General features: G+C 35.6%; 1 protein-coding gene across 4 annotated transcripts in view; it reads right to left on the reverse strand.

Moving 5' to 3' along the window:
• Positions 1-13,004, reverse strand: part of PRPF40A (pre-mRNA processing factor 40 homolog A) — a 47,829-nt gene that overhangs the window by 10,428 nt on the left and 24,397 nt on the right. For all 4 annotated transcript variants that reach the window (XM_084893031.1, XM_084893030.1, XM_084893033.1 and 1 more), the window contains exons 9-16: positions 10,860-10,884; positions 9,823-10,185; positions 8,026-8,134; positions 7,437-7,501; positions 6,891-7,055; positions 5,852-5,960; positions 4,841-4,991; positions 3,466-3,599 (exon numbers count right to left, since the gene is read on the reverse strand). In XM_084893031.1, the coding sequence (XP_084749157.1) occupies positions 3,466-3,599; positions 4,841-4,991; positions 5,852-5,960; positions 6,891-7,055; positions 7,437-7,501; positions 8,026-8,134; positions 9,823-10,185; positions 10,860-10,884 (1,121 nt within the window). The remainder of the gene's footprint in view (positions 1-3,465; positions 3,600-4,840; positions 4,992-5,851; positions 5,961-6,890; positions 7,056-7,436; positions 7,502-8,025; positions 8,135-9,822; positions 10,186-10,859; positions 10,885-13,004) is intronic.

Here is a 13,004-nt window from a genome sequence, read left to right on the forward strand (position 1 = left end):
CCAGCCTGATCACTCCCTAACCACTGCCCTACCAGCCTGATTGATGTCTAACTGGCTCTCTGCCAGCCTGTTTGCCCCCAACTTCCCTCCTCTGTCAGCCTGGTCACCCCTAACTGCCCTCCCCTGCAGGCTTGATCGCCTCCTACTGCCTTCCCTTGCAGGCCTGGCTCCTCCCAAACGGCCACCTTATAGTGGCCATCTTGCGTCCACATGGGGGCAGGATCTTTGACCATATGGGGGCGGCCATATTTTGTGTTGGAGTGATGGTCAATCTGCATATTATTTTATTAGGATAGAGGCTCGATGCATGGGAGGGGGCTAGCTGGTTTGCCCTGAAGGGTGTCCAAGATCAGGGTGGGGGTTCCCTTGGGGCATGGGATTGCCTGGGCGAGGGGCCTGTGGTGGTTTGCAGGCCAGCCACGCCCCATGGTGACCTAAGCAGAGGCCCTGGTATCTGGAATTTATTACCTTCTACAATTGAAATTTTGTAGCCTAGAGCGGAGCCAAGCCTTCAGCAGGCTCCTGGTGTCAGGGGATTTATTGAAACTTTGTAGCTTTAAGTGGAGACCTGGGCTGGCCAGGGGGTGTGGAAAGCTTAGCTTCCTCTATCACCTGGGAAACCCAAGCCTCGCTTCTTTCTCTGTGGCCGCAGCCATCTTGGCTTGGTTAATTTGCACTTGCTCTGATTGGCTTGTGGTGTAGCAGAGTGAAAATTTGCATTTTACTCTTTTATTATATGATTATTTTATCATACAGGTTTCTGTTTTTAAACTATTTCAAAACCTCCGTAAGACCATGAAAACTCAATGGTTGCAGAAGACTTTCTTAAAATCTGTCCACCCCTTCTTCCTGGGCACATGGCCGATTATTTAAAAATCTAGGTTTTATAGCTTCTTTTTTAACAAGTTATGATCAAGTGACTAAATTCTCAGCAAATGAATATTAAGGAGAACTTCTATATTACTACATTTAAAAAGAACTATCCTCTTAACTTACTCAGTAAGTTTTATCAAGACGTGGGAGTGGGGGAGGGAAGTAGAGGAGAACAGTGAGGAAAGACAGAGTGTCCTTGCTGTGATAGTCAGCCCTCTACACAAGGGTTAAAAGAGGGGGGGGAAAAAAAAAAAAAAAAAAAAAAGAAGAGACAAAGTGTGTCCCAGATTCTTATCAGAGCAGCTGAATTCAGATTCAGCCAGTGCCATGGACCTGAGGGAGGACTGAACCCAATAATGAGATTTTGTTTTCTTATCTGACTGCTAATTCTCTGGAGAGCATGATTTGGACTGGGGTGGGGGTGGGGGGCATGGAAGTGCTGTTGAGTGTAATTTTGCTTTACAGTAGCTATCTAAAGATTTTTTTTTTTTAAACAATGCTTTATAATAAAAGCCCAGTGACTGAACAGAATGATCAGAACCACCAGTCAACCCGTCATTATGACATACATTGACCACTAGGGGGCAGCTGATCCCTGCAGACAATGCCCCCAAACAGTGCATGAAACCCGTGCACTGGGCTCTGGTATGTTTAATAATCAGTGGTATTGCCATAAAGTGGTTATTGAAGTTCTAGAGCCTGGGATACGAAGTAGAGGTTATATTGTATTATAAGTTATATTTATATAGGTTATATTTACCTATAAGTAAAATCTAATCTGGGAAACTCAGGAAGGCTTACAGACAGTGGCCAGGGCCACCACCAGAAAGACAGAGAGACCCACAGTGGCTGGGATAGCCTGTGTTTCCATTTTTAGTAAGATACAGTATATTTTAAAAGAAGAAGCCATACTTTTGGAAAAAAGTTTTGCAATATGAATGTGATTCTAATTGTATCAGACATTAATGTTTTAAAGATATAAAAAAGTTTATGTATTTCCTCTTTTGTTTTTCATTTATTTTAACTGTTCTTTTATCTCTTAAATTGTTGTAATGGATGGGGAAGTTTTGTTTGTCCTCTTAACATTTGTTTCTCTAATCAGAAAATTATATATTAAACAAACAGGAAAAAAAACAACCCACAAGAACAAAAGGACTACCCTTTCAACTTAAATGTGATCATGGGAACATCAGCCCTAAATCATTCAGACAAGGTTAAGGCAATTTCAAAGTATGGGCCATGCTTTACTATCACGTAGAAACTTATCAGAAATGCAAGTTCTCAGAACCCACCCAGAATTACCAAATCAAACTCTGATATTAAGGCTCAACAATCTGTGTTTTTAAAAATACTCTAAATAATCCCCTGAGAAACCACTAACAAGATACAGAAATCCATCAAGAGTAGTAAATTGTAAGTTTTTATGGAATGAAAACTGAAAAAATGTTATTAACTGTGACTTTTAAGATAGTTAGTGACCTTTGGCATGGTGGCTCGAACTTTTTAAAAAGCCTGCTAGATGATTCTGATGTACACTAAGTTTTGAGAATCACTGGCTTAGGGCATGGCAATGTGTCCTTCCCTAGACCAAATTACTGTTATTTTATTTTTTGTTAATCATTACCCTTTGATTTTAAAAGAGTGGAAGGGATGGGGAGAGACACAAGAGAGGGAAACATATGAGACAAACATCACATCAACTGGTTGCCACCCACAAGGGCCCGGGGATTGAGCCTGCAACCGAGGCAGGTGCCCTTGACTGGGAATCGAATCTGAGACCCTTCAGTCCACAGGCTGATATTTTATCCACTGAGCCAAACTGGCTAGGGCTAGACAACTGTTATTTTAAGAAACAGACATATTTAAGTTACTGAAACTTAGCATTTATACAGTGTTTAATGGAAGAGACCCTGTAATTAAGGCTGCATAGATTCAAATTTTGGCTCCACTATTCAATATTTGGAATTTAGTGAAGTCATTTCCCCTCTCCCAGATAATTTCCTATCTATACAAGTGGACATAAAAATAGTACCTACTCTTATACAAGGCTGTCATAAAAAGAAATTTAAATTTATAATGTTTAAGCAGTAAGCAAGCAATAAATGCTAAATGCTATCATTATAATTCACTGGTAATATTCTTCATTACTGAGAAATAAAAGGTGGTACATAAAGGTGAAAATGTAATACTAACCTATAAAAATGATTCAGCTCCTATGTATAGCATTTTAGAATTATGGCCCATCCCCTAAACATAACCACAGCATTCCCCACAATTCTCTACTGCTTAAAAACCAACAGTACTAATGATTTATCACATACATTTTGTTTTCAGTCTTCCCTCATCCCATTTCTCTTTCCCAAATAAAACCCTATCTATCAGTGTACTCCTTTAATACCAAATCTGTTACAGCCTTCCATATTCCGCTGGACTAAAATGGCTGGGTTCGTAACTAACTGTAGACCTTAAGAGTTAATTATGTACGAATATTTCACAAAGTCTGTTAGTAATTTGGAATCAGGTGTACCAAAATAGTTTGTAGTATTGTTGAAGCCCATTATAAAATTAAGCTAGAAAGATTTTTTTAAATACCTGAAAAGATTCTCTATTTTTACGCTGTCGTCGCCTTTCTCTCAGCAAACTCTTCTGTTTTTCTTCTTCCTCCTCCTTTTCTAAAGCCCGGATATGTTCTTCAAAGCAAATTAACGCATCTTCTTTATCCATGTCTAGAGTTGTTTTTTTCAGTTAAAAATATTAAAATGTCAAATGTCAATTAGGAAAGCAATTTAATTATTTGTATTAACTTTATAAATTTCAAATTCACCTTCCCAAAATACTTGTACTGTAACTCAAATATCACTTGTAATCATCTAAATGGGTAACATTTAAGGAAAATACCAAAAAAGACTTCATCAAAAGATACCCTGCATCCAAGGATGAAAGAAAGACTATGCACATGATCCATCTAATGAAAACAAAATTAGAACATTTGTCAGCAGTATCAGAATTACCCACGGAACTTTTCAAAGTACAGAGTTCTAGGCGCTACCCCAAATCTTCCAAAGCATGGTAGTCAGAGGATAATAAAAAAAAACTTTAATAAACAACTAGATGGTAAAGACAGAACTTGGGAAAGCTTAATGTAAGATAATGATAACTTTTTTTTGGCATTTTGCAAACTTTTAAAACTATAAATTTAAGAATATAGCATGAGCCCTTGATGGTTTGGCTCAGTGGATAAAGAGCATTGGCCTGTGGACTGAAGGGTCCCAGGTCAAATCCGGTCAAGGGCACATGCTTGGGTTGGGCTGGATCCTCAGTAGGGTGGGCGTGCAAGAGGCAGCCTATCAATGATTCCGATTCTCTCTCATCACTGATGTTTCTTTTCTTTCTTTCTTTTTTAAATATATTTTATTGATTTTGTACAGAGAGGGAGAGAGATATAGAGTTAGAAACATCGATGAGAGAGTCATCGATCAGCTGCCTCTTGCACACCCCCTACTGGGGATATGACCGCACCAACATACAAGCCCTTGACCGGAATCGAACCTGGGACCTTTCAGTCGCCAAGCCAACGCTCATCCATTGAGCCAAACCGTTTTCGGCTCATCACTGATGTTTCTATCTCTCCCTCTCTCTACCCCTCTGAAATCAATAAAAATATATTTTTTAAAACGATAGCATGAATAAAATGTGGTAATCCATTTGGTTCTTACAATTTAAAATTCTCACAATGACAATTTCGGGTTTGATGAATGATAAACACATTTCAAGGATTATCTAATAAAGCTAATTTCATATTTTTGTCCTAAATCACAAAAATATCCGATTTGGAAACAAAACATCTTTTCACAAATGAATTAACAATTGTGTAGAATTCAATTAATGGTCTCATTAAAAAAGTAAGAATTCTTTGCTGCTCAACAACCTTTTAAGAACTTTACTCCCATTTAGTTATTATGCTTACTCTGTAATTCCTCATCTTCTGCAAAAGTCGGATTATCCATCAGATACTGCTGGGCTTCAGACCAAGTAGTAGAATATGTTACATTAGCCATGTTGTCAAGTATGTTCTTTAAGGCTTCCCAATTTCTCTTTCGCAACTGCTTTGCTTGCTCCTAAATAAAAAGTATGAATAAATTTTTGAAGTTCAAAGGAAGTATGATATTTGAACTGCAATTAGTAAAAGTTTCTTTACATTCTAACTGATGACCAAATTTCAATACTCATTTATTTTGAATATCAACATAATTTACCTTTCCAATGCTCTACCCTCGCTGCTTGGCTTGGTACCGATCTTCAATTTTTTCACTTCTCTTATAAAGCCAAAATCTGGATAATATCACTCTCTCCTCCCTCCAGTAATGTCTGTTCCTATTACAGCTATGTTCTACAAAGCTAGTTATTGCAGACAAATCATACAATGAATAAATGCTAAGGTCTTCAACCACTTCCAGTTATGACCAAATTTTTATTTACAATACACATCTGGAAGTCTCTTGAAGACTGCATAATATACAATTTAGTGCATAAAAATCATAAGCAAAAAAGAGGCATTTTTTAAAACACTATCCTAAGTACATTTTAATGGAAACCATTACATATAACTGCCCTTCTTATAAAAGAATATAACTGCCCTTTTTATAGATAAAAGAATCTTAAGTATAAGCACCATAAGCAGAAACAGAGTATTTTTTAAACCCAATGAGCTAAAAAGGAAAAGTATCTTCTCTCTCAAAGTAGGTATAAAACAGCTAGTTAATGACAATTCAAACAATAGATAAATCTGTTTTTTCTATGTTTCCATCAGTACTTACAGAAGCTATACATTTCAAACCTAATTCCTAATAAATGGGTATGATGCTACACATAAACTGGATAAACAACCAACCAAAATGAACATGATATAAAGTAACTACTAATCAGAATGAAGAAACATCTTGCTTTATCTATAAATACCAGTAAGAGTGAATTATACCTTTTCTTTTTTTGAAAGAAAGAATAAAACATCTTCATAGATTTCAAGACGATCACGCTCCGATATTGCATTCCAGACTTCCATCTCGCCAAACATTTGCTCTGCTTTTCTGTTCAAAATAATTAAATGTTACTCTATATCATACAATAAAAATTAATCTCAGACCATTTTGATTTTATACTAAACTTAAAACCACCATATGAACACTCTTTACAACTGTAAATTCATGACTGTATTATAATTAAGAATAAAAGAGCTTAGGACTCCTTAGAGACAAAGGAGATAATTCTAAATGAGCAATGTTTTGTAGTCAAAACTATCTCTTTTACTTAGGGTAGCTAGAGACACTATCAAATTGCCCATGGGACTAAATGATTGACTTCAAAAAGTTATCAGATGCCCTGGCCAGTGGTTCAGTTTGTGAGAGGGTGAGTCCAGTACACCAAAAAGTTGCTCGGGGTTTGATCCCTACTCAGAGGGAGTATGGGTGAGGATAAAAATTAAAAGTTGTCAGAAATTTAGCTAACCCATAAAATAGTACTAATTAAAGAAATAGTCATTAAGGCTTTTCAAGAAGACAGGAAAATAAGGAGGCACATAGGGAAAATAAACTTAATAGCTTACTACATATCAATATTTAATTATCTCGTTTTAAAAAAATAAAGCATTCTAAAATCAAGAATGCTATATAAATGCAAGTTTTCAAAATGCTATACTTAATGATAATAGCCTGTTCCCTTCAACAAATACAAAAAATTTCAATTCTTATATTTAGTAGTCGTCAAGCTTTGAATATTAAATAAAGTCTTTCAATCCTTTTGTTTTAGTTTCCTAATAACTTAATGAGTCTATAAAGTCTACACTTAACTACTGATTTGGTGTGTATCTAATAAAATAGTCAAACAAAAAGCGCCATGCTTACAAATCATCTCATTTTATTTAATGAACATCTATCTACTTTTGAACAGTTAATGCACTTGGCAAAAAGTTGGATACACACAGTGCAGTAAATACATACTACGCATCACTAAAAACTTACTTGTATCTGGTTGTGGAGGTCATTTTCTCATGATTTTCAAGAAAACGCTGAAAGGATTCTTTAGCCTCTTTGTATTTCGACCTTGCTTCTTCTTTTTCTTCTTTCTCTGTCTGAACTTTATAGGCATTAAAGGCCTGTTTTTTTTCACTCAACTTTGCTAAAGCACTAAATAATAGAAAATGTCACATAGGAGTAAATGAAGGCAGAATGATAGAATGTTAATGCTTTGAAATTAAATACAATTGATTTAATTCACAAATTAGGTACATTGCAGGAAGATATTAAAGATATATGATTATAGAAAATAATTTCAACTTTCAAAGTAATTCTAATTTCATCTTTAGCACAGTACTCAAATTGAATAATAAGCCAGCTTTTTTTGCTTTTTGGTTCATATCACACATAGAACAACTCTATTCTTACAATCCAAAATAACAGAAGATAACGGGAGTTGAAAGTTACATTGCTTTAGACAATTTTGATTTTTATAGGCTTGCTATGCTCCAAGTGCAAAGTAAATTAAAAAAGAAAAAATCAAAGTATTACCTGTATCGTGGATCATTAATAATCATTTTCATAGCCTGCTCCCATGAAGCATTAGATGGTACCCGCTGAAAACCATTTAATAGAAAATTAGAATTTTACACAAATATAATAAAAGTTATACAACAAAGAACAAAATATAATACTCACTGAAAACATCAAGCACTTCCTTTGCAGAAGTTTTTTTTTTTTTTAAGTTCTAAAAAAATTTCTCACTGAAGCAAGGCAAATCTGGGTACTGTTAAATCTATACACTAAAAAGAAAACTTAAACTGAAATTTAAACAGATCATGAATACTTTCTCTTAAAACTACTGATTAAAGATAAACATGTTCTAAGAATAATTAAAAAAAAAAAAAAAAAACTTTCCAAAAAATATTGAGGTGGAAAGGTACTGGTGTAACTTTGCACACAATAGATTTTGTGGGCTTTTTTTGGTTAAAGTCAGATTCCCAAAAAATATTCTTCACAAAAGGGACAAATTTAGTTCATTTTCAGCATCTTCAATAAAGTCATCATGATATGGATTATAATGAAAAGTAATGTCATTTATTAGACAATTATGTCACATAAAAATCTGTAATGCAAATACCTTTTCCTTCAATAACTCTTTAAATGCTTGCTTTGCCTCCTCCTTTGTATTCCAAGTATATGTTTTTTTTGCTGGTTGGCTTTCGTCCTCTTCTTTCTTGGGAGTAAAACTAGAGAGAAATTTCAACATACTATTTATAGCTTAAATAAACATTTGCTTCATTTAGAAAAATCTAGCACTTCAACGTTGAGCTAAAATTTGACAATTATAGAATAATGTCGCCAATGTGAAATGTACATATTTACTTAAACATAAAGAAATAAAGGTAATATATAATTTTGTATAAAACACTCAGTTATTAAGACCCTGCAAAAAGGCCAAAATAAAAATGTAATTGCACTAAAATATTGGTTCCACTAGTTAACAACTTTAAAATGACTTACAAAACTTATTCAATGCCTTCATTTTAGTGCCATAATGACTAAGAATTTGGGCAAGCATGACAAAATATAAAAGGAGATTAATCTAAATCAGAGTTGGCAAATCGCGCCTGCTGCCTGTTTCTAAAATATAGCTTTACTAGAACATAACCATGCTTATGAATTTACATACTGTTTATAGGTGATTGTGTGCTACCACAGCAGAACTGAGTTACTGTGACAGACATTAGAACTACAAAACCCAAAGTATTTTCTCTTAGTTTACTTTTTGGGGGGTCTTTATGAAATGAAAGGTTATATAACGCTAACATTTCTTATATAAAAAAATATAGTTTAGGGGGAAAAAAGCTTCAAACAGAATGCTTAGGGAAAGATAATGGAGTACATACTAACAAAAAATACAAATATATTCGCACACTAAATACGTGAAAGAAAAAAAGCAGAAAATAATTGTTAGAATTATGAAAAACAAATTTTTGGTATATAAAAGACTGTTATTCCAAACTTAAATGTCTATGAGTAGAACACTTAAAACTTATGTATCCTATATAATAAAGATGTATATGCAAATGGTTATTATGCCGTGAAGACCAGATCAGTGAACTACAAGCAGGTGGCAGAGAGCTGCAGGAGGAGGCAGGGCAGCAAGCTATGAGGGTGGGCAACCCCCAGTCTCTCAGAGCCTCTGGCAGCGTGGGAAGGAGGGGCTGGAGTGGAAAGAAGTGGCTCAGAGGCCTGAGCACAAAGGGGCTGGGCCGGAGTGGAAAGGCAGTGCCGGCAGTCAGGGAAAGGAAAGCCCATTCTAGCATGAATATTCGTGCATCCGGCTTCTAATATGAATTATTATTAGATCATAGGTATGCAAATACTTGCAAACTTTTGCTGTCTTAAAAAAAGTTGTACTAATTTAATCTCAATAATAGTTTTCCTACATCTTGCTTATGTTAGCTTTTTTATTCTGCCTGCTTAAGTATTATCTTTATTTTTTGCATACTTGATTTTTGTTTGTTCAATATCAAACTATAGCAAACTTCAATGCAATGCCATGTTAAACCGTATTTGAGACTGAGGCAAAAGAAAATCAGTAATATTGATGTTTACTTAAAATTTTCCTATTTTATTAATCACGGACTTTTGCTCTGATTGTTTAAAAATATTGCACCACAATATAGCTTAATTACTATTGTTCTGGGCACACTTTTAAATATGTCTCACACTAAGAAGTTCTGCTTCTTAAAAAGTCTATGGATTAGTTTTATAAGTGTTTGAATGCATGAGCTTGACTCAAAAAAATTCAGCCTCAAAAGTAATCTATTATCTGAAGACTTATATTTTGATTCTCCAAAAATTAATGGTCATTGACTAAATTGGCAATATGTCTGGTACTGATTTGCAGAAGACAAGTCACTAAACTTACTCAGCTACAGTTTCCTTAGATGTTTCTTCTCCAGCATTACTGTCAACATTCTGATCCTGAACAGCAGGGGTAGTAGTGAGTTGTGCTTGTTCTTCAGTTGAAATTGTTACTGTGTTTTCATTATCTACTACAGTAGCAACAATTGAAGTAACTTCAGGCTCAGGTACAACAGGAACAGTTCCACTGACAGTATTAGCAGAGGTGGAGGTATTGGCGTTGGCTGCAGCAGCAGCTGCAGCAGCAGCTGCGGCAGCTGCAACAACAGCAGCTGCTGCTTCTGCAGCAGCCATGGTGCTCATTGTGGAAGGAATTTCTGTTGTAGGAACTGGGGCTGTTGATGCTGTGGTGCATTCTTCTTGCTTACTATATATTTATAAAGAGAGAAAACTGGTTATTTCAATATTAATAATCACAAAGCCAAATAAAGCTAGTGCTTAATTATCATACAATCAAATTAGTAAGAGAAACTCTTAAAAGGGAAAAAAGGCAGTGCTGCCAAACTGTGAAGCTATTCAAAATAATTAAAACCACAGATGAAACTGATTACTTTGATTTAATTTAGCAAACATTCACGAAGATGTATGATAGGCACTCAGGCAACTCTGTCATTTCCAAAAGCCTAATAATAACTGTTTTCATTTACAAAATGCCCTATCAGATTGTATCATACCATCAAATTTTTATATCACAAATTTCCATACAACCTTTATATTTTACTCATTAAAAGAAAAACCTGAATAAAGGAAGATACCTATATCTACATCTATATAATACTTCATCCGTTCCCAAATTAATATAAACAAAATTCTGGAGAGTTCTATAACACAATCTTAATGATAAATGATGCAATCTAAATTCAATCACTGTCTACTAAAGATCACTAGTGTACCCTGAGTAAATACCCTTCTCGAACCCTCAAATTCTCCACAGACACAAAACCATAAGGCCTAACATGTTAATATTATTTATACAGCTAAAATAAAATTGAAGGAGATATCACATTTCAACATACATACTGATATATGAAATTTGCTTACCTGCTTTCTTCAGCTTTGATCATTGCTATTGAAGAGAAAAAAGAAGTTACATACTAGTTTTTAAATACAATCACTGAAAAAAAACTTTAAAGGAGATAAAGTTTCATATAGTAGGATTTAACTTATTATTATATGTATATATATAAAATCACCACTTTTACTGAGCAAATGCTTGTTCCAAAGTCACAGGGCAACAATTAAAGAATGAAGACAAATTTAAAGAGCAGTTTTTAAGAAAAATTTTCCCAACACTGCTGCTTTCCCCAAGATTGCTAGCTACTGCAAAAACTACCTGAAATAAAACTACTTTCCCCAAGGGTCACACTATTTGTTATTTCTTAACGATATCAAATTCAAAACAAGATCAAAAACATGTTATAAATTCCAGCACATGTTATAAAATACTAGCATTGACAGGTAGAAAGATAGTTATACACACCAACTATATGTAGTAGGGTTATATCAGAAATGAGCTTCATATTTCTATGTCAAATAACTTTGAACCTACCTACAGTATTATTAACCAATGCTAATACAGAAATTTAAATTGAACTGTCAAGATTAGCAACTCAATGATCCAGCTTTCACTCTGGTTAAGGTAGTAACATTTTTTGTAGTGGTAATCAAAATATCTTAGCATCTTTATGGAATGAGGTACTCTAACTCTGAAAATAGAGTGTGTCCCAAGAAAATGAATAATATATAAAGGTAGTGTTTACTAAAATACATTTCATCTTTAAAATAAAATAGAATCAAATGTTCAAGTGTGTATACATTATTTTTTTTTAGGATGCCCTGTATTTTAAAAACTATCATTTCTGAAAATCTGTTTAGGATGGCTGACAAAATATACTAAAGGGGTTACTGCTAATAACATAAATTATCATAATTTCATATACAAACTAGAGGCTTGGTGCATGGAAATTCATGTAGTGGAGGGGGGGATCCCTCAGTCAGGCCTGCCCTCTCTCACAGTCCAGGGGCCCTCAGGGGCGGGAGGCGACCGGGTGATCAGGGGAAGGCAATGCCACATCACACCTCTGCTGTTGCCACTGCCGAAAGCACAAGCCTCGGCCAGCCTTGGTTACCTGAGCCTCAGGCAGCCCTGGGTGGCTGGGCAGTGGCCATCTGAGGCTTGCCTGGGCTTCTGTCTGGCCCTGGGTGGCTGGGGAGCTGAGGAGACTGGGGGACTCCAGAGGCAGGCATGCGGAAGTAGCCAGGCATGCGGACTGGGCCTTATAGCACCTGCCACCCTGGCAGAGCTTGAGGAGACTGGGTGCTGTCATCTTTGAGGGCGTGGCAGCCAATGAGCATATTCCCTCCTTATTGACTGTGGCGTGAGGGTTGTTTGCCTACTTGAGTGTTATCTTTATTTTTTGCCTACTTAATTTTCTTTTGCCTCAGTCTCAGATATGCATGGCGTGAGTTCAATTAGCATATCCCTCTTTATTAGATAGGATGATATTCTAAACTAGTCGTCAGTAAACCTTGACTTGCGAGCCACATGCAGCTCTTTGGCTCCTTGAGTGTTCTAATGACACTTCTTCAAAATAGACAGGCCCAGGCTGAAAACCGACTTCTGCGTATGGGCCACAAAGTTTCAATCACACTGTAAGTGCATGCCCGCACATGTTATTTTGTATAAGAGCCACACTCACGGTGCCAAAGAGCTACATGTGGCTCTCGAGCCTTGGTTTGCCGACCAATGTTCTAAGCTAACGGGGTGACACAGAGCAAATGTAGTAAATAAGACTTCAGACCACAGTGCCTGTAAGAAATCCTTTTCATCTCTTTCAAATCATGTTACACTGCAAACTAGTACTTTGTTAGTCCCATTCTCCTACTCTGTTACTTTTAACCTACTATAGTTTGACAACAGATTCTATCTTAAGTGAAAGTAAAACAACTAAATTCTCAATTCTTACTCAAAATCTGCTATTTTAAGTCCTGGGTTTTATATTAGGTAGTATATTTCTGGATTTTAAACAGTATTATGAACAATTGAGAATGTTAAAAAAAATCCTTCCTTTGTAAGTTAGGCATAATTCTTTGCTTACCTTAATTCTCTCAGAGCAAGCATAAGGCCTATTTTGCAATGCTGATTATATAAAATCTGCATTAAATATATGGTCTCACAACAATATA

This window comes from Pipistrellus hanaki (genome assembly GCF_964339955.1).
Source record: "Pipistrellus hanaki genome assembly, chromosome: 8".
Classification (NCBI taxonomy): Eukaryota; Metazoa; Chordata; class Mammalia; order Chiroptera; family Vespertilionidae; genus Pipistrellus; species Pipistrellus hanaki.